The sequence below is a fragment of the Ahaetulla prasina genome, chromosome 7 (assembly GCF_028640845.1).
Source record: "Ahaetulla prasina isolate Xishuangbanna chromosome 7, ASM2864084v1, whole genome shotgun sequence".
Classification (NCBI taxonomy): Eukaryota; Metazoa; Chordata; class Lepidosauria; order Squamata; family Colubridae; genus Ahaetulla; species Ahaetulla prasina.
This window is the reverse complement of record NC_080545.1, coordinates 73,822,084-73,844,960: the sequence shown is the minus strand read 5'-3', so window position 1 is coordinate 73,844,960 and position 22,877 is coordinate 73,822,084. Positions and strand designations below refer to the sequence as shown.

Here is a 22,877-nt window from a genome sequence, read left to right as displayed (position 1 = left end):
ATTATTAACAAATAGTAATAAAATAGTGTTTGATAGTGATGAAACTTACTTGAACAGATGTTAGAGAACAGAAAGAGATAAAGAAGCAGGGGAAAATGTGTGCATGATACTGAATTACATTGTATGAAAAGCCATAGCCCAACTCTACTGGCCTATCATTAAGACTTAAAGACCTGGATGTGCTCCAGGGCATAGAGGTTGGAGGTTAGCTGGGGTAGTCTTAGTTTATTGCACTGCTTTTACCTTGATGATCAGAATTAGTCTTATACAGATAGCCTTTGACTTACAACAGTTCATTTAGTGACCGTTTAAAGTTAAAATGGCATTAAAAAAAGTGATTTATGACCATTTTTCACACTTACAACTGATTCATATTTATGACGGATGCGGTGTCCCAGGGTCATGTGATCACCTTTTGCAACCTTCAGACAAAGTCAATGGGGAAGCCAGAGTCACTAACAACCATGTTATTAACTTTACAACTGTAGTGATTCGTTTAACATCTGTGGCAAGAAAGGTCATAAAATGGAGGGAAAACTCACAAATGTCATATTTAGCAACAGAAATTTTGGGCTCAATTGTTCTTGTAAATTTGGGAATTAATACCTTATATTGATTGTTTGGGGCCTGTTTTATAATAATAATTAATTATTATTATCTGCTCAAATTTGTTACAGCAGCACAGGCAGCCATATATATAATCTAATAAAATACAAAATCTTTCATTATCTCACTTTTATAAGCATCAGTCACTAGGTGCTGAAAAAAATGATCACAATCTGATAAAAGAATTTTGCTGTTAACAAAATACATGTATATGTATTTCATTAACATCAGTAATTTCTTTTTCCTAAGAATTTAGTAAATGATTATTCCTGGTGCTGTTTTTATATGATATATCATAATTTTGTTTTATAGATAAAGTTGCCATTTCCACAAGCAACATTTGCAAAGGAAGGGAAGAGTTAGCACGTGACTGATGATTTTGTGTGACTCATAGTCACAAACTGTAATTTGTTTGGCTCTGCTGACGCAAGTTGAGGTTCATATATAACCTTAAGACTTATTTGATATTGTCTGAATGCCACTGTGGCTTATGCATAGCATAGGGTATAAATCCAGGAAAATGGTTTTGTCCAGATCATGGCTTAGTGTGCTATTCGAACTTGGTTGCAGATATGTTTAGTTGGCACCATATATATCTTAATGGCAATTAGAGGGCTATTCTGTCCAGACTTGTGATAAATATTTTAAAACATTTTTAAATGATTTATAAAATGACCTGGACCTTGATAACAAAAACAGCATCATCAGTAAATTGTGCTTTGTTCCCTCAACCCCATTTTATCTTATCAGTGATTTGCTGGCAATGAGAATACAACTTGAAATATTGTAGAATAGGACTTAATAGAGTATTAGGACAACAACCTTGAAACCTTGACAACATCATATGGACATCTGTCTTGTATAAACTGATGACTAGAGAGATGATTTATTTTGACCTGAAAAATAGCAAAGTAGAAGCAGAATTTCATTTCTGGAATGATTTCAGCAGCTTCTGTAGCAAAGATATAGAACAACAAAATATTTCATAGCCGAGTGGAATACTGCTCGATAGTTAAGAGAGGGAGGGAGTGAAATTTGTACTACAACTGCATTGAGAATTAACTGGACTATTCAAGGTGGTAAAACTGAGACGGTTATCTGTCAAAAAGCTAAACCAATGTAGTAAGTAAAGGTAAAGGTTCCCCTCGCACATACGTGCTAGATGTTGCGACTCTAGGGGGCAGTGCTCATCTCCGTTTCTCCAAAGAGCCAGCGCTGTCCGAAGAGATCTCCGTGGTCATGTGGCCGGCATGACTCAACGCCAAAGGCGCACGGAACACTGTTACCTTCCCACCTAAGGTGGTCTCTATTTTTTCTACTTGCATTTTTACGTGCTTTCGAAACTGCTAGGTTGCAGAAACTGGGACAAGTAACAGGAACTCTCCCCTTTACATGGCAGCACTAGGGATTCAAACCACTGAGCTGCCGACCTTTCGATCGACAAGCTCAACGTTCTAGCCCCTGAGCCACCGCATCCCTAAACCAGTGTAATAGTTGATAAATTTGCTGAGTTCACCCAACTTTCTAATCCACAAACAAGAAAACCACATTAGTTGGGTTTGCTTGAGAGTCAGAACCACTATCAATCCAAGCAAATTTTAACCTGGTATATGTATGAATCCTGTACTTATCATATTCTGCATAACCAGAATATTGGATTAATTATGTAAACATGGGGAAGCAATCCTGGCAACTACGGCAAAAATGGCTTAGCACATTGGTTTCCTTTTTTTCATTCCAATCACTGATCATAATTGATCATGACATTATTCTGTTTTTTTAATGTTCATTAGAGTTTTGGGCTGTTACAAAGTAAAGCATTATTAACATTTTGATTTTTTCATTTCCTCCACCTTTAAAAAAATCATTTCAGGAAAAATGTATTACACCAATTGAGTATACTCTCAACTGAGAGCATTGCTTTTCAAACTTGACAACTTTAAGATGAGTGGACTTTAACTTCTAGAATTCCCCAACTTCTACCAGCTTCTTAAGGCTACAATGAACAGTTGCATGGAAGTAAGCCTTCCATCGCTTGGAAGTCAGTGACACTTACTTTTAAGTAAGTCACCTTCATAAGGTTGCAATGTAAGAGTTTTATTCATGTTATAATTATTGAGATTGCACAAAGATGTGAAACTTCATTTTCATAAGTCATCAAAATTCTTTACAGAATTATAGCCATTGCATATACAGCATTATAAACTAAGCCAACTTTATTTTAGCTTAATGTATTGTGGGAAAAAATCTCATGTAGCTAAATTATGGTCAATGTGATAGAAACCCATAAAATACAGTTACCTGAAGAAACAGTAGCAAAAGTACATCATAGAATGCTTCTTATCTCTTTCCAAAAATGAAGAAACATATAAAAGTACTATTTCTACGTTCTCCAACCTGATGACCCCATCATTAAAATTCCTACAATTCCCATATATCATGTTGATTGAGCATATAGTCTTTTCTTACAATCTAGGGTACACCAAGATGTGAAACGATAAGAATAATTGCAGTTTATTTAAAAGGATTGTTTGACATGATGTTCTGATTTTCCTGAATTTTTCCAAGTATAAGCGACCAGTCCTAAGGTGGGAAGGATATAGGTAGTCCTCAACTTACAACAGTTCATTTTGTGACTGTTCAAAGTTATAATGGCACTGTAAAAAAGTAACCTATGACCGTTCTTCACATTTACAACCATTGAGGCATCCCAATGTTCATGTGATCAAAATTCAGATGCTTGGCAACTGACTCATATTTATGATGGATGCAGTGTCCCAGGGTCATGTGATCTCCTTTTGCGACCTTCTGACAAGCAAAGTCAACGGAGACGCAGATTCACTTAATAACTGTGGTTCACCTAACTAATGTGTCAAGAAAGGCCATAAAATGGGGCAAAATTCACATAACAACTGTCACACTTAGCAGCAGAAATTTTGGCCTCAATTGTAGTCATAAGTCAAGGACTACTTGTATTGACCCAGGGTGCAGCGTGTGTTTTGTGTATAGAAGATCTTGGGTTCAATCAATGGGAGCTTCATTCTGTGCTGTGTGTGTTTGTACATAAATTGAGGGAGATGAATGGTTGCCTAAGGCCATTGAGGAAGTGATAGTTGAGACAAACAACCCATGTTCTGTAGTTTATACATTTACACCATTATGTTATACCAGAACTTGGACTTATACCAAATAGACTTGCTTATTGAACACACTTAATGCTGAACTCAGTTTGACAATTACATTTATAGTCATATAAGATGTTATCCAGGGCTGGGCTTCAAAAATTTTAGCAAGGGGTTCTCTGCCTGGATGCTGGGTGGGTGTGGCCATGGTGGGTGTGGTCTAGTCTGCCTCCTGCACCATGGGGGGGGGGGCTTTTTTGTCCTCCTCGGACTCTGGAGGTTTTTTTTGAGCCTCCGGGATGTGAAAATGGCCTCCTCAGGCTCCAGAGGCCCTCTGGACTTCCAGTAGGCCCCTTTTTCCCCCTCCCTGAGCCTCTGCACATGCCCTGCACTTACCTGCATCCAAAACGAGCTTTGCGGGAGGGGCGGGGTGGGTGGGGCCAGCCGGGGGCGGGATTTGGGGGTTCTCTGAACTGCACAGAAACTTAGCTAGAGGTTCTCCTAAACCCTTTCGAACCCCCAGCAGCCCACCCCTGGTGTTATCTCCACAAAAGATAACAAGTCCTTTAATTTAGCTTAACTCCTGATTACTTCACAGGCATCAGCCATAATAACTTTTCCTCTGTAACTTTTTCAAGCATGCTTAAAATAAACATTCTTAGTCTAGCAAACAGCCATGGTATTTCCCATAGTCTCCATTCAGGATCAAGTCCAATTCTATTTAATTTTTTTTCCAGAACATCCAAGATGATGCTGCAACTTGAATTGAACAAATTATGGTATGATTTAATTCATGGTCTGGTTCATGAAACAGACTTAAACAATGGCTAGAGTCCCTAACAATCTGAGCTACAAACTATCCAGCACATTTTAATTTAATATGTTATATAAAATTGGCCACCTTTCTTTCAACAAAATATTAAGCAATGTTCAGTATTCAGCAGTATTCAGCAAAATATTACTTTTTACCGTTATTCCTTTTAAACAACCAAAAGCTTTTAGAGAGAATTCCCCAATGTGGTGCCATCAAGCATATTAATACTTCTCTGTTCAAAGATTTTCAGACAGTTGTGGCTCAAACACCTCCAAAGCATACCATGACACTGAAGATTGATCTATAACAGGGGTCTCCAACCTTGGCAACTTTAAGACTTGTGGACTTTAACTCCCAGAATTCCTCAGCCAGCAAAGGGAGTTGAAGTCCACAAGTCTTAAAGTTGCCAAGGTTGGAGACCCCTGATCTATAACAATCTCAGTTGCTTGAGTGTCTTATCCTGTGTAGCCAAAAGTAAACCATCCAAAAACAAAAGAAAGAAAACAGTAAGCTGAGGAAAACTTGGGGGAAAAAAACAAACATTCTAAAGAAAATACATCTAAGGAGATACATTGCCCTTCCTTCAATTTAGCTCCATCAAAATGGAATACTTCAGAAGTTCTGGTGTGACTGTGAAGACAAAAAATAATGAAAAAATAAAATGGGAATATCACAAACAGGAGCACTCTGAACTCCAATATTTTATTGCAGGATACACACTGGTCTGAACCATTTCCTGTTTTCATCCTGTTGTACAACAACTTTTAATTACAAATAACATTTCCATCACCACCACCACCATCTCTCCATATGTCTGGATGGAAAAATAGCTCCAACACAATATTTTGGCTGACCTGTCTGTCAATTCCAGTTTTGCATTTAGGCTATCCAGATATCAAGGACAGGAACTTTTTGTTCAGAATTCTCTTCCACGAAGCCAAAGCCGATCACAAAGCTATTGCAATACTTCTTTAAAAGAATCACTTATGGGCTATTATCGAATGAATGCGTGAATAAGACGAGTGCTTAATGCAATATACTGCATTTATTTTAACAAAAAAACGCCTCATATTCGTATGAACAACAAAGTTTTGTTCATTGTCTGACCATTTCCGCTTGTCTTTCCATTTGCCTGTATTTAATTGTAACTGAAATAGACTCCAGCATTGCATTTGACCCTAAAATTTAGAGCAGCTGAGTAAACTGTCTATTGGGCTGAAAGCTGGTATAATGGATGTTTTGTGGCTGAACTGAAGGATAAGGGCAAAGGCAGTATAACTGGGATAACGGCAGCCATTGAGGATGGCAATGGGTTTTTCAATATTTGGGAGGGTCTGTGGGTGCACAAGGGCATTATATTTTGTTGGACAAAAGTTGCTGTAGTGAGGATCTCATGGTTATATCAGTATTTTCTGCTTACTTCTTTTCCAAGTTGGACAATATAATGGATGATGTTAGGCAGGGGTAACTTCAAAAATTTTAGCAAAGGGTTCTCTGCCCAGTTGCTGGGTGGGTGTGGCCGTGGCCATAGTGGGTGTGGCCTAGCCGCCTCCTGCACCACGGGGGGGGGGGCATTTTTGCTCTCTCCGGGCTCCAGAGGCTTTCCTCAAACCTCCAGGAGGGCGAAAACGGTCTCCCCAGGCTCTGAGCTCTGTTTTCAATGGCAGAGGGATGCAGGACGCTATCACAGCCGAAAACAGAGTCTTGGAGGACCATGCATGGCCCTCATGAGTTCTGTTTTCACTGGCAGAGGTACCACAGGCTAGTCCTTCGCTGTTTCCAGGATGGCCCCGCAGGCCAGATCTAAGCACCCTGTGGGCCGAATCCGGCCACCGGGCCTTGAGTTTGACACCCCTGCTCTACACAATCAGAACTAATTTTCATTTGTTTGCTGTACTTGATTCAGTGTTATACCTGGTTCAAACCATTTTTAAAAATTCAAAGGGAGGGTGGTGGTTAGTGTGTTTTGTTTGAAAATTGTTCTTATAATTCTCCACGCCCATTGAATCAGCTGCTAGTTTTATTAAATTTTATCAATCATCTACATCTAAACATGAGTAATTACTATGTTTTTTCTTCAAAAGCAATAAGAATAGATCCATGTATTCGACCAGATTACTATATTTCATTGTTTTCATCAAGATGCCTATATGTGGATGGGCAGCGTCCTTCAGAATTGTCCATTCAAAATGGCTCTAAAAACCCAACAACAATAAATGGTTCTCAATAACAAGAGAGAAGTGGGAGTTTCTCATATAAGCATTTGGTAAGCAATAACAAAAGAGAAAGTTCCATTAGTGGCGAAGTTTTGGCTGAGAGTTGTGTGTCCAGGCTCTTCAAATGGTGTCTGGGAATACCTATCTTCCATGCAGCCAAAAGAATACATAGGCCTCTCATAATCTAAATTTTAAAATAAAAACGGTAGAGTATAAAAGCAGCAAAATTCTTTTGGTGCTGGGTGGCAATTTAGGGAGCTGAATTTTAATCAGATGAGTGGCACAGTCTGGTCACCTCTCGCGCTCTCTCTTTGTTGGATCATTTCCACCCTGAGCTCAGTACACAAACCATCTATTGAGCAACTTGTATTCAGTGGCAAGGATTATTCAAGACTAGATGCTTGTTTTGTTAAGTCTAAAGGAAAAGCGTAAGAAGATTCTCTTCTCTCCTTTTTATGTTTTCTAGGCTGTCTTGCACTTCCCTCAGAGAAAAACTGAGCCCCATAGTTAAAGAAATGTTAGCACGCAGGATCTTTCCAAAGGAGACTGAATGTTGGACGGGAACAGAGGATTTGAACAGAAGATGAGTGATTTGGACTTTAATTCTTAATATTTATTTATTTATTATTTAGATTTTTATTTAGATTTTATAATAAATAAATAAATAAATAAATAAATAAATATTTGTGCATGTGTGTGTGTGTGTGTGTGTGTGTGTGTGTGTACCAATCCTGCACAGGCTGCACTGGCTACCTGTGGCCTTCCGGGTGCGCTTCAAGGTTTTGGTAACCACCTTCAAAGCGCTCCATGGCATAGGGCCGGGTTATTTACGGGACCGCCTACTGCTACTGAATACCTCTCACCGACCCGTGCGCTCTCACAGAGAGGGACTCCTCAGGGTGCCGTCAGCTAGGCAGTGTCGTCTGGCGACGCCCAGGGGAAGGGCCTTCTGTGGGGCTCCCACCTCTGGAACGAACTCCCCAGGACTCCGTCAACTTCCGGACCTCCGAACCTTCCGTCGCGAGCTCAAGACACATTTATTCATCTGTGCAGGACTGGCTTAGATTTTAAATTTATAGGGGTTTTAAATTGGTTTTAATATTTATATTTCTATTTTTAATAATTGGGCATTAGAATAAGTTTTTTAATGATTATTTTAATTTGTATATAAATGTTTTATATGCCTGTGAACCGCCCTGAGTCCTTCGGGAGATAGGGCGGTATACAAATATGAATAATAAATAAATAAAATAAATAAATAAATAAAAGATGGAGAAACTGGAGGTTTTCTAGAAAAGATGGAACTCATCCACGTGACAGATGCTTTGCATGATAAGCCATTGTATAGCTGTACAACCCCAATAGTAATGCATTTTCCCCTTTCTTCCTTGAGTCACACATGCAGGAAAATACAGTGATGTCCTAGTTAACCCAGATACTTGAGATAGAAATTCCTATAAGTAGCTTTTTCTTCCCTGGTGGTAAAAAATTAACAAATTAACTAATCATTCGTTGTCCTTTTGTGATAAAATTTGCTGTCTGGCACAACCTCTGTGCCTAAAGACAATCACAAGAATAGGTTTGTTGATACGTTGACGACAAGCTGGGCTAAATTGCCTCCAGTTGGGTTGAACCTTTTCTACTTATTGCATGAAGGCAGATAGGATGGTGGGTCATTTCTACCAAGAAAGAAAAGGGGGCAGCTCATTTACTGTGCCACAAAAGGGCAAAACAAAAGTTTCACTTATTATTCCTATATTTTTTAAATTCCTATAGTGTTCTGTCATTATTTTTTAGGCTTGCAATTGATTTTAAAAGTTTCTCACCATCTGCATACGTCATTTCTTGTACACTTCTTCTGATGCACCCATGCTGTATGCACTTTTTCTCATATAAGCATTTGGTAAGCAAATTTCTCTCTAAAGTGTGCTTCTATGCATTTCTTTCATGAATACAGATAGTCCTCAAGTTACAACAGTTCATTTAGTGACCATTCAGAGTTACAACAGCAGTGAAAAAAGCGACTTCTGACCATTTTTCAGACTTACGACTGATGCAGCACCCCCATGAATCATGTGATCAGAATTCAGATGCTTGGCAACTGGTTCATATTTATGACGACTGCATATCTCGCAGTCACATGCTCAGCTTTTGCGACCTTCTGACAAGCAAATTCAGTGGGGAAGCCAGGTTCATTTAACAAGCATGTTACTAACTTAACAATTGCAATGATTCATTTAACAATGGTAGCAAGACATAAAATGGGGCAAAACTCACCTAACAAATGTTTCACTTAGCCATATAAATTGTGGGCTCAATAGTCGTAAATTGAGGATGATCAGTATGTAGATTTTTATGTGTCCTTCTCTAGTACCATATTTTCCTGAAAATAAGAGCCTGTCTTATATTTTTCTTGAGCCCTGAAATAAGCACTTGGCCTTATTGCCATGTGCTCAAAAACCCAATTGGGCTTATTATCAGGGATGTCTTATTTTGGGGGGAAACAGGGTATATACACATATTTCACAACTTTTGATTGCAAAATTAAGAAGCAAGCAATGAAAATATATTTTAGTTCACATATTTCAAATCAGAGAAGCATGTATTAAAATATGAATTGATTTCTCTTCCTCCACATCCTTCCCATGAAGACTTGCCAACTAGCCACTTGGTCTCTACCATTATTTTCTACTATTCATGCAATAAGTGTCATCAGGATTTGTTATTAGACTGAGAAACAAACCAATAGCAGTAGCAACCACATAACCTCACATCACAGATATATTACTAGGATATTTCAATTTTCATGTCCCCAGTGAGTTATCTCGTAAAGATAAAATCAATGAAACCGTTTAAATAGCTTTCCCTATTGAGGATGGATAAGCAGAATAATATTTCTTTAGCCTCTGTGATACATTTGCAAAAAAATTAATATTTTTTTGAACAAAAATTACTCATTTTTGTTCTGATTTAGATTCCAGATTGTCAGGGCATGTAAGGTAACTAGAACAATGTCTTCCAGAATGATCTGAGATTCTTTGGATATTGCTGATGTTGTAGACTCCGAAGATCTGGACTGAAGAATGTTCCATCTGGCTTCCTTGATCAGCTAAGGAAGAATTGTGATGATTGGAAGTGGTAAGGCTTCTTTGAAGAAGGAAGTTGCATTCCCCAACTTTGAATGAGGTATTGATGCACCTCTGAAGAAGCCATCTCTCTATCCATCTTGCTGTTTTATTTCTACCTTAGGGGAAGGCAATAAGGATCTTAAATGAAGCAGGTTATTTAGACTAGGGGTCTCCAACCTTGGTCCCTTTAAGACTTGTGGACTTCAACTCCCAGAGTTCCTCAACCAGCTTTGCTCTCCAGTTTTTTTTCTCCAGTTTTTTCTCTTCTAGCCTGTTGTCTCCAGGTGCTGTCATGTCCACTATCCTGAGTTTTTTGTCTTTCATATTGACAATTGTTAAGTCTGGGGTGTTATATGATAGGTGTCTGTCTAAAATGCCAGAGCACTTTAGCTTCTTCATTTTATGGGCCCAACAGTTTTTGCTTGCAGGCAAATGAATTTCTTGCAGATTTTCCAATGTAGCACTGTTGTTACTTTGTCATGCCATTGTTTGTAGACAGTCTGTGTAATCTTCTTGCAGTAGCTAAGCAGGTGTCTGTTTCTTCAGCTTTTTTTCAGAGGCTATCTATTGCTGCTTCTCAACTTTGGCTTTGTATGCATTTGTTCTTAGACTTGGTTTTGTGTAGCCAAAATTAGCCACTCTGTCTCATTCTTCAATTTTCCTCTTCTTAGCCATTGCCAACCAGGTCTGGTTATTATCTGTTTTCCCTGCTGTTTTTAATAAAATTATATATTTTTAAAAAGTTATAGCTTTTTTTGTAGATGCTGTGCTGCTTGTCCATATGTTTTCAAGTACAATTCAAAGTGTTGGTTTTGATTCATGTGGCTTGAATCCATGTTATCTGTGGGAATGTCTTCTCCAAACAGGGCTCGCCTGCTCTGTGTGGTTTCACCATGAAGCAATTCTTCAGATCTCTTTCTCTGAAATGTTAGAGAGGATGGAAATTTGAAACAATATTTCATTCTGTAATAGTCTGTCACCCAAGATCTAGATGGCCCCTCAGTTTGTTTGTGTATTAAATTTATATGCTGTCCATCTCACTGTCAAGTAATTCTTTCAGAATTGAGAAGAGCAATCAAGATGTTGTTTCATTGAGCCTTGGTGCTAGTGGTGCCTATCACATAACATTGTCTTTATTTCATTAGATGATTCAGTCTAACTACTTTATTATTTTATTACATTTTATATGACCTACCTAAACCTTTGGGGAATTGGATGAGATCTCAATTAAATAATGTAATTAAATACATATTTTAACCATAAAAAGAACTTTTTATTCTTTTATATTTTGTTATTTTTATTCAGGCTTGCTGTTTTTTGTTCATTTACTAGTAGATAATTGTTTTTACTTCTTTTTATTGTTTCTGAACAGTAGTAAATGGTACTAAATAGAAGTAGGCAAATCTTGGATCCAAACTGAGAAATGGAGCTTGGTGTAGACAAAGTGGTATGTGAGAATGAACTTGGGAGATAGGAGGAAGAGTTGCAGACTAGGGAAAAGTCAGATAAGAGGCAGCTGAGACCCCAGAAGAAACGGGGATGTGGCAAACATTACTAAAGGGTCCCTCCCTCCCCAGATTCCTGGGATACAGGGTAGAGAAGTACTTTCAGATCTGCAAGATTTTGGTAATATAACCTTACCATAAAGCTGAAGCTAGGACTCCTGGATGTGTTTCTTGTCTGGATCTTGCAAGGCTGACCACTACATATTTCAGCAGCTCTGTGAAGAAATTTTATATTTCCTGAATTCTCATAGTAGCTCAGGAAAACATGGTTTTGAGTCGAGGTGGTCTGATAGAGGAGGTGACAAGTTGCAACCACGTGCTGCCATTCTGTTGTCACCTTCTTAACAACTCATCTCTTAGCTAAAATGCATACTTTCCTTATCCAATGCAGCTCCCATGGAAACCCAAGAAAAGGCACAGAAACATAAAAGAAGCCACCAAGTGCAGCAAGGATGGCCATGCTAGGATTAGAAGCACTTTTGTTCATTTCAGCTATGAATATTTCACACCTCAAAGAGCATAACAAACAACAATAGGTTCAGCATTTAATTTCAGCCTTTCAATTGACTAAAAGTCACAATATCCTGCAGGCTCTGATACATTCATCAAAATAAGGAAAACTATACCGTTGTCATGATGCAAGCTCCATACTTTTCATTCATGTGTGCACCATGTTGATACATGTACAAAAGGATCAGAGCTTGAATATTGATGGCACAATGCTGCTTTCATCACTCCCTGTTTGACCATCACTGCCGACATTTCTGTGAGAAATAGCAAAAACTTAGGGATGATAAAGGCAAATGGAAAGCATTACTAGGCAGTGTGGCAAAGGAAAGACATAGAAGCTGATTACACTTGATCAATTTCATATAAAGCTTTGCCTTCCAAAGTGGCTGTATTTCTAGCAAAAAGATCGGTTAGTAGCAACCTGTTTGCATAAATTAAATCTCAATATTTTGATTATTTGGATTGCAAGAAATAACTTGCTATGATTCAGCGAACATAATTGGGGGTTTTAAAAATTAAATATATATTTATATACTTTTGAAGGTAGTATGCAAAGCAATTCACATAATAAAGTTCTAAAGTTTATTTTGGATATATTGGGATCTGTTGCTTTTAAAAAAACTTTTGACAGCTTTATTGTTCTTCTGAGCTACCCAAGGTTATGCTACATAGGTTAGGCAAGTGTATAAACCAAATAAATAAATAAATAAATAGGCATCATATTGAGATAGTACGGTTTGTTGTGATAACAAAATTGGACAGAGGTTACATTATTTACATTATCCAGGCTAATTAATACATTGCAAGTGTTGAATGGATCAATTGAACTGTGCTCTTTCACAAATATATCTGGGAATCGATCTCAGTTATGTCAGTGAGTTAACAAGGATGCATAGATTTGCTACATCCCATTCCATACATAGGGGCAAACTGTGCAGGAACTCTACAAGGTAAGGTCATAGATAGTCAGGACCCTGGACAGCTCACTGTGAAACTAGTTATGGCTAACATATTGGCTAACATACTTGGTACCCTGTTGTATTTGCATATTCAAGTCATTCTCAAACAAAGCAATTTTTTGTAACACATACAAACATACAAGTTCAGATTTCCAAAAGGAAGGAAGGAAGGAAGGAAGGAAGGAAGGAAGGAAGGAAGGAAGGAAGGCAGGCAGGCACAATTTTGAGATTTTAATGAGAAGCCCTATAGAATTGACATTAAATATGACAGCTTACTTTATGCAGCACAATAGGCAGGAGAGGGAAAAGCACTAACTGCCATTGCTACTGCTTCCCTGAGTGGAAGATACAGAAGAATATGCATGGAGTCCCAGCATACGCAAGAATCTCCATCCACAGATTTCTGAAGGATTTTTCGGGAGTCTTTGGTTGTAGTAAGGCAGAAGCAGCTTTCTTCCTTTAAATAATATCTGCTTTTTAAAACAATAAAAAGTTTATCCTACCTAATATAGTTGTATGGGAGAAAAAGAGAGGAAGAAGCATTAAGCATTCTGTCTAATGCTCCTAGATAAGTCAGGATAAAAATCTGACATATTTGAAATGGCAACAGGAAGATTATTCACTCCCTTGAGCTTGTTAGAGGAATGGTAGCGTGCAAGAATAATAAGAATAATAAGTAAATTGTATCAAACAACATCCTCAGAATTAAAAATTGCTCAAAGAAGTTCTGATTTCAGAAATTTGGTTTTCAGTATGTGAAGATATGTAAATGAAGATATGCAAATGAATGGATGTTATATAAGAGATGTTATCATGTGACAAAAATAACACTTGAAAAATTTTGTGCCTTATGTTTTGAATTAAATGCTCGAAGTGCTCTGTTTGAAGTGCTCCGTTCTGTCAAATTATAGCTAGTAATGAACCATTTAAATAGACAGAGGTACAAATATTTTACCAAGTATCCATGGAATCGGTATACAAATGCCAACCATATAGCTAGTCTTAACATTTGGACAACTGCCTTAGACAGCTGGTAATGGGTATTAATAAAGAGTAACATATTGTTATGTATGTTTCTTTTTTACTGTAAAAGCTAGAAGAAGAAAAACTTATGCTTTTTTTTTTTTTGGCTCAGTTGAATACATGAACATTTTCTTGCGGAGCAAGAAACAGCCTTACAAAGCCAAATGTTTTGGAATGACTCTGCTATTATCCTTTGGAAAATGAGATAAATATGATACAGAGGCAGTCCAGCCACATTTTACATTGATCTTAGAATGCCTTGGCTCATGGTATCTTTTAGTGTAGGGTACATATATTCTATTTTTTCCCCAGAATGGAAAAAATATTTGATATAGTTTTTAATCAGACATCTTTACATGAACGTCACATTTTTGTGATGTTCTTAATTTTATTTTCAATCTGTACCAAAGAAGCTGTGGCTAAGAACAATTTTTTTTTGCTTAAGTAGAGTGAAATATGAATCTGGTTTCTTCTCTGAATCTTTTACACAGATATGTTGAATTTTTTTTTAATATGGATTAATTACTTTTTTTAAAAAATGTTTTGCAGAGAGTTGGATTGAAAGATGCCTCAGTGAAAGTGAAAACAAACGTTATTCCAGCCAGACATCTCTGGCAAATGTTTCTAATGATGAAAGTAAGTATGCTTTATTTTCTATAGAAATATATAGATTCCCATTTGTTAAAAAAAAGACTTGAACTTCGTAATGTCTGTATAGATCTAGGAAAGTCAGGGAGCACCCATCCACATCTTCAAGCAGGAAAAAGATTAGAGTTAGATGAAACAGTGAAGGACCGGCCCATGGTGCCTCTGCCAGCGAAAACGGAGCTGAGGAGGGCCATGTGCAGCTCTCCTGAGCTCCATTTTCACTGGCAGAGAGTTGCAAGAGGCCATCACAGCCGAAAACTGAGCTCAAGAGCCCATTTTCGCTGGCAGAGTACTCAGGCCACCAGAGGCGCCCTGACACAAGTGACATCAAGCTGGCCATTCCCCTCTGGCCATGCCCCCCCAAGGTCAAACATAACCCTGATGTCACCCTCAATGAAATTGAGTTTGACACCCCTGCTGTAGAAGTAGGGCTGGACAGATGCTTAAATTCCATCATAGGCTCAGATAATAATATATATATTTTTTGGGGGGGGAATCATTTAAAGAATCCTTTCCCTTCTTTCTCACAGTTCTTCTAGTATGGTCTAAATCAGGGGTCTCCAACCTTGGCAACTTTAAGACTTGAGAACGTCAACTCAGTCAGCTTTGCTGGCTGAGGAATTCTAGGTCCACAAGTCTTAAAGTTGCCAAGGTTGGAGACCCCTGGTCTAAATGGCTGTAGAATGAATTCAGAGAACATTCTGGCATCTGAGTTTTGACATCCTTGACTTGGGACTGTATTCGACCCACAACTTACACCTGATTCCTCAAAGCAGCTTTTATCTAGGGAATTCTGCTGAAGATTCTATGCATCTGGGGGCATCTGGGATTCCATCAAGGATGCCCATCAGCCTACATAATTCCAGCTCAGGATTGCACCTTAAAATATTGATGAACACTTTTCCTGTTCCGAAAAAAAAATGAAATTATAGTACAAGACTGCAATAACAATTATCTCAATGTATAATTTTTCTTAGTTATTTTGCTATATATTAAGTATGAAATTTTTAGTGCACAGGATATAAACATAAAAAAACCTTAACCAGGATTTTAAAATATGGAGTTGCAGAAATAACATAACAACTTCCCTTTTTAACTTCTCTATTATAATGATGAGTATGAATTTCCCAAACAACGCAATGAAGCAATGAAGAACAAGTTTGCTTTCATTTGGGGATTTGTTCAGTGTCAATACTGTGCATATTTACCGAGAACCAATCAAGCTGAGTTCGTCTAGGTAGATCCCCTCCCCCAAGCTGTATATGTAGGACTGTAGCCTTACAGATATGGAATTTAAGCTAAACTACAGGACAAAATGTAACAAATCAAGACAGAATTTCCCAAGAGCAATCATTATTCACTGCTGAATAGGTAGGTATACTCCATAAAAATTATATTTTAGGTGATCTGAAAATGATATGTTTTGGTGCATTCCCTTTATAGTGACTCATTAATATATAAGGCAGCAAGTAGGGCAAGTGAAATTAGTTTAGCTAAGTCTATGTATTATTTTTCCCATGCAGAAAAACTTCTGTGATTAGGGCTTCAAAATGTAGGCATTAAAATATAATAATAGTAGTAGTAGTATAGTAATTTAAATGTCTTACCTCTGTGAATAAGTAATGTTCCACAGAAGATGATAACAACAAAAAGTTTAAATGAATTTATAAAGAAATTAGGCAGATTCAGCTGTCAAGCTTGTATCATAGTTTGACTTAATTATTTTCTCATGATCTGTTTGCTTGTTTCACACCGATCCTAAATAGCCAATAGGCTCAATTTACTGGCTAACCTAGGTGATGTCAAAACTACCTATGAGGTAGTTCAGTGCACTTTAACTCATATCTGTTAACCCAGGGGTGTCAAATTCATGGCCTGTGGTCCGGATGTGTCATGCGCTGGCTCTGCCCCTGCCCAGTTTAGCGAAGGGGAAAAAAAGTCCTGATACATCATGTGATGCTGCCATGACAACTTGAGTTTGACAACCCTGTGTTAACCTGATGTCAATCTCCTAGCCTTTGTGATATCACTGGCTTCATAGCAATCCTAGCTCAAGGAGCTAAGTTGCAGGCACTGGCCTCTGTAAAGATTTGAACCTGGATAGTTCCCATTTGAAAGAGATTAATGAGAAAGCCTCAAGCAATTGAGACTACTCTTGTCTCCTCAATGTCTGTGAATGGGAAAGAAAAACCACCCATGAGGGAAGGGGATCAGATACATCGATCAGTACCAGGTAACAGCATTGTTCTACTTCAGTGCCATGTCTCTCACCATAGAACTGACCTGAGGAAGGACTACTTATTGGCATACTTTGAATTGGTAAGTCTCAGGAGGGGAACTAATACTTCCCCACACCAGTCCATGTGACCCACACACTTTTGGCCAGATAGGATTGCTCACCTCACTCTTCATCTTCTAAAAAAGAGTTGAACCCACAGAATCAGGCTAGTGGTCTGTCATTCAGCCTCTGTTTGATTATATTCCTCATTGTCCAATTGTTTATTCAGGGGTGTCAAACTCAAGGCGCACAGGCCAGATCTAGCCCGCAATGTGGTCAGATCCAGCCTGTGGGGCTGTCCTGGTCTACTCAATGTGAAGATGAAAGATCGGGTCAGTATAGCTTCAGCCCAGTTTACCCAGTGTGAAGGAGAAAGATCAGGCCGGCATGGCTTCGGCCCTGTCTACCTAATGCGAAGAGGAAATGCCAGCAGTTTAAGGCATGGCATCAAGAGGACCATGCCCACTCAGTTGGCCACACCCACCCCAGTTGACCATGCCCAGCCAGCCTCACAAGGTCAATCATAGCCCTGATGTGGCTCTCAATGAAATTGAGTTTGACACCCCTGATTTATATGCTATCCAATAGTAGACAGTCATAGACAATTATAAAACTTGATAACATTGTCATAATTATGTTTTCTTCCTGGGCAAAGAAAACCTGACAAATACCCCTTGTTCCCAAGAATACTGTAGCATCATTGCAACAGCTCTGAAAAATGAATTGGAACAATGCAATCCTGCATGTGCTCTCCACATGACACCCCTAGCAGAAAAGGGCTTTTCTGGCTTACTAGATCAAGTTTTAATGAGAACCTCAACACTGAATGTAGGAATGGCTGCCCATTCTTAAGAACAAAGAAATGTTTAGAAATATTCTTCAAAAGGAGCAACTTTTTCTTCCCCAATTTTTTCCCTTGTTTCTAATGATGTGTTGACATTTATTGCTGACAACATTACAATCCCTGACATTGTTGGAATTGGTTCTGGAGCAGCAAGAGAAGAGAAGGAAGGTGAAAGGATGTCTATTGTGATGGCTGGTCTACTGTATAATAGAACATTCAGACTCCAGTGATATTTTCAAACAATATTTGGGTTTAAGTAGTCACAATTGTGAGGGGACGTGGTGGCTCAGTGGATAAGACGGTGAGCTTGTCGATCGAAAGGTTGGCAGTTCAACAGTTCACTGAGTGCCGCGTAAGGGGGTGAGTTCCCGTTAATTGTCCCAGCTTCTGCCAACCTAGCAGTTCAAAAGCACGTAAAAAATAAATGCAAGTAGGAAAATAGGGACCACCTTTAGTGGGAAGGTAACAGCGTTCCGTGTGCCTTTGGCGTTTAGTCATGCCAGCCACATGACCACAGAGACATCTTCGGACAGAGCTGGCTCTTCGGCTTTGAAACAGAGATGAGCACTGCCCCCTAGAGTTGGGAATGACTAGCACATATGTTTACCTTTACCTTTAGTCACAATTGTAATAAAGAGAATAAGAAAGGTGCAACATATTCATGGAGCTTCTAAGAGGTGCATTTTCCTATTTGTAGGAAGTCCTGATATACCTTTTCTCCAAGTTCGAGCCTCTAAACAGGGTAGGTAGATTAATGACACAATACGGTGAAAGGATGTGGAAGGGTAGATGAGACGTAAATGTTTATTTCCTTTAGGTTCCAAAGAAGGTATTTATGGGAACACTAGTGTCCATAGGCATCAGATTTGTACAGCCTGGCATTTACTTAAACAATCATTCTGATTCCCATAATCTTCAAGTATTTTTGCCTATTTCAAGTTTGTTTCTGGGGAATTTGAGAATATTCCCAACAGTGGAATTTACTCATGTCCGTCAAGTACCTCAGCTGAAAGAATGTCCTCTAATAGTGTTTTTTCTCAACAGATGAGGAGAAAGAGAATAATAGAGCATCCAAACCGCACTCTACCCCAGCAACTCTGCAATGGTAAGATCTGTTTCTTGAAAAAAAAAAAACCTCATTTATTCTCAAGCAACTACTTTCAGGCAAACGAGAAATATTCAATTTCTAGAAATAATTTTCTAGAAATAATTTTGACACTGTTGCATTATTCTGGATTACTGACTACATCAGCATTCCAGCTTATGCTCATTAAGTATTGTTCTGTACTCAGAATTCAATGTCTGAGGATTAATAAATAGCTTTAAAAAAAAAAGTTTAAAGCAGGGTCTCCAACCTTGGCAACTTTAAGACTTGTAGACTTCAACTCGCAGAGTTCCTCAGCCAGGAACTGCTGGCTGAGGAACTCTGGGAATTGAAGTCCACAAGTCTTAAAGTTGCCAAGGTTGGAGACCCCTGCTTTAAAGGATCTGTGCTGTGAATTTCAAAAGACAAATAGCTCTAGTTAGCTCTAGCAAAAACATTATAAAATATCAATAAATGTTCAGTTATGTCTCTTCTAGTTACCCATCTAATCACTGGAAACATAGGAACATAGAGAAGGGCCTCTAGTTGAACATCTTCATATTCTCTTCTGAACTTCTGCTACCCTAAATGGTGCCAGCAAATGGCTAATCTTTCCCAAATATTTAAACAGCAATTCATTTTTTGTTACTGTTGTTCTTGTCCAGCAACTAATACTTCGGATTACTCCATGCCTCCTCAGAAGGCAATTGCTTAGTCTTTCCTATAATTTGATGGACTCGTTTCAGCTAATTATCTCATAAAGCTCTTCTCTCAGGAGGAAACAAGCCAATAATGGTAGCATCCTTAATCATAGAGGTTCATACATCTCAAAACTCCCAGGATATTCAGCTTGTTGGAATGTAGCCATTATTTGCTACTATGTCCCAATTGCCCAAGAGAGGAAATAAGCCATTTAATATCATTCAAGCCACCATCTTTAGTAGCACAGCTGCCCTTACGGCTTGTTTGTCCTTGCAGTCATATCTGCCCTGGCTTGTCTGGGCTCACTGCAAAAGAACTTCTTGTTCTCCAGAGTATGAATATGTTGCAAATAACCATCACCCCTTTTGTTTGTCTGCATTTGATTCTAAGCTGAATAACTTCTGCTTGTAAGTCCTTACAATTCAATGACTGAACTAGAGGCATCAATAATTAGGAAAGGAATGACACACCATTCTGCCTCCTAATATGCCAGCATCACTTTACCTCTTTTCCTCTTTTAAGCAATGTGACAATTGCAATTGGTCCAGTCAGGGGGGAGCCTGGAGTGGCATGAACAGTGTTTGAAAAGGGATCAAGAGAAGGCAAAGTAGCTATGGCAGTGTGCCAGACAGTCTAAACTATGTTTGGGCTAGCTAACATAATTTGATTTGGTCCATATATCATGCTTATTCATAATATAGATTGCTTGTCTGAGCTTAGTGGGATGTGTGAACTCAGCCTATTTGTGGCAAGATTATTATTATTTTAGCAAACTATAGCATAGCATGGTGCATTTACCTAGCTGATGTTAGCTCTAGCTTCATCTCTGGCCAAGACTTTGGAAGACCAATGAATTGTGGTGGCAACAACCTGAGTGAGCTACATCCTCTGCATCTCATTTCAGATTGTTTGGCCCATGCAATCAAGGCTGAGCAGAGATGATGGAGCCCAACCTAACCAGCTGAGTGAGAATGGAAGCTTCAGGGATGAGTATGTGTCGGTGGGGAGAGGATAGCCAATAGAAAGGAGAATTTAGAGAAAACCAAGGAGAAAGAAGTGAGGAGATGGCTGCAAGCACAGAAAAGTGTATTTCTGTGCATCTGTTTTTTTTAATTTCACAGATTAATTAGTTATATATGAGTTGAATTGGCTACCATGAACTTGATGCATTATGTTCTCTTAAATCATCTGCCTTTTGTCCCTGGATTCATTGATTATTCCACAGCAAGTGAGTCAGGCACTTTTAGTGCTCTGTGTCTGACACAGAACCTGGAATTTCTTAAGTTGATCTGTGTTGGCTTGAAACCAGTTATGTAGGGATTAATGTTAAGAATCTTGTAGGTTTATTGTCATGGTAAATATTGTCATAGGTATCTCGAACGCTATAGGGAGAGAGATATACATGCATACATATAATTTATAGGCTGCCTGACTCCCAACAACACTGGGCAGCTTATAATTAGGGTATTTTAAGGCATAAACAACAGGGATGTGGTGGCTCAGTGACTAAGACGCTCAGCTTGTCGATCGAAAGGTTGGCAGTTCAGCGGTTCGAATCCCTAGTGCTGTGTAACAGGGTGAGCTCCTGTTACTTGTCCCAGCTTCTGCCAACCTAGCAGTTCGAAAGCACGTAAAAAATGCAAGTAGAAAAATAGGGACCACCTTTGGTGGGAAGGTAGCAGCATTCCATGCACCTTTGGCATTTAGTGCTGGCCACATAACCACAAAGATGTCTTTGGACAGTGCTGGCTCTTTGGCTGTGAAACGGAGATGAGCACCGCCCCCTAGAGTCAGAAACAACTAGCACATATATGCAAGGGGAACCTTTACTTTTACCTAAGGCATAAACACACACACAAGGAGATTCATGATGGCCCCAGAAACCAGATCTCTGTGAGGAATATCATTCCACAGGGCAAGGGCTGCAGCAGTCATACTTCCTAGGCCCCAGAAGATGATACCAGTTAAGTGTTGGGAGCTGGAGAATGCCCATTCAGGTGGACAGAAGCAGCTACCGTGTTTCCCCAAAAATACGACCCTGTCTTATATTTTTTTGAACCCTGAAATAAGAACTTGGCCTTATTGCCATGTGGTCAAAAGCCTGACTGTGCTTATTATCAGGGGATGTCTTATTTGGGGGGAAACAGGGTAGAAACAAGCAGCCCTTCAAATAATCCAGGCCTTTTGCCATGAGGGACTTTATAGATGATAAATAGCACTTTGAATTGCACCTGGAATTTTTACTGGTGCAGCTGGGGTCACATAAGCACAACAAAGCATACCTACAATTCTCCATGACACTATATTCTGGAACAAATGTCTGGAGATTCTCAGTCATCCAGGTCATGGTTGTTCCAAAAATGCTTTTTCAAGAAGCAACTGGACTTTCTGGTTTTTCTTTGAAGATACTTTGCTTCTCATCCAAGAAGCTTCTTCAGCTATCTGAGAGCTTCAAATATCTCTGAGAGCTGAAGAAGCTTTTTGGATGAGAAGTGGAACATCTTCAAAGAAAAACCAGAAAGTCTAGTTGCCTCTTGAAAAAGCACCTTTGGAGTATTCTGTTACAGTTGTAGTTTCTGAATTGTTTTCAAGAGCAGCACATTGTTGAAATCCATTTATGAGGCTATGAGTGATTGTCTGATGTGCCCTTGGTCCAAGAAAGAGTGCACCTGGCACACTAAATGTACTTGAGCAAGTTCCTCCTGGCCATAGTTTGTACCTGCTCTTCTAAAATTCTAAGTTCCAACCTCTTATCACAGGGTATGGTTAAAAAAAGTCAAGGCGGTGCAGTTGAGACTCCACATGATTTTAATGCATACAATGCACATAAAAAATAGCTTTAGGTTCAGTCACACTGCCAAGGATACCAATTTGACTTTTCTGAACACACCTTTGAGGATATCCTTGGATCAGAGCATTGATAGACAGCTGACCCCAAATGCAGTGTGCTATCTCCTTCAGCATTTTTAACTCTTCTTACATTCTATTCTTTTTGGTTTTGTTAGTATGGGGAAGAGGTGTGATACTTCAGCAATCTAAAAGAAAATTGATGGGAAAGATTATGGTGCACTAATTAACACTTCAAAGATTATATAGTACTTCTTTTAGATATTACAGCTCTTTATGGAACTGGGATAATGTTGAACTACAATGAAATGTACAGTTGCTGAATGCATTCTTTAGTCAGATACATTCTTTTTTAATCCAGATCAGATCAAGTTGTCATTGTTGTTATTTGCGAAGTTGTGTCTGACCCATTGTGACCCCATAGGCAATGTTCCTCCAGGCCTTCCTGTCCTCTACCATCCTCTAGAGTCCATTTAAACTCACGCCTACTACTTCAGTGACTCCACCCAGCCACCTCGTTCTCTGTCGTCCCCTTCTTCTTTTGCCCTCAATCTTTCCCAGCATTAGGCTCTTCTCCAGTGAGTCCTTCCT

At 38.9% G+C, this 22,877-nt stretch overlaps 1 protein-coding gene across 1 annotated transcript in view; it reads left to right on the top strand.

The window, feature by feature from the left end:
- The window catches only part of RFX4 (regulatory factor X4), a 91,188-nt gene that overhangs the window by 21,125 nt on the left and 47,186 nt on the right, over nt 1–22,877 (top strand). The window contains exons 2-3 of the mRNA XM_058191676.1: nt 14,433–14,519; nt 18,698–18,758. Coding sequence (XP_058047659.1) covers nt 14,433–14,519; nt 18,698–18,758 — 148 coding nt within the window. The remainder of the gene's footprint in view (nt 1–14,432; nt 14,520–18,697; nt 18,759–22,877) is intronic.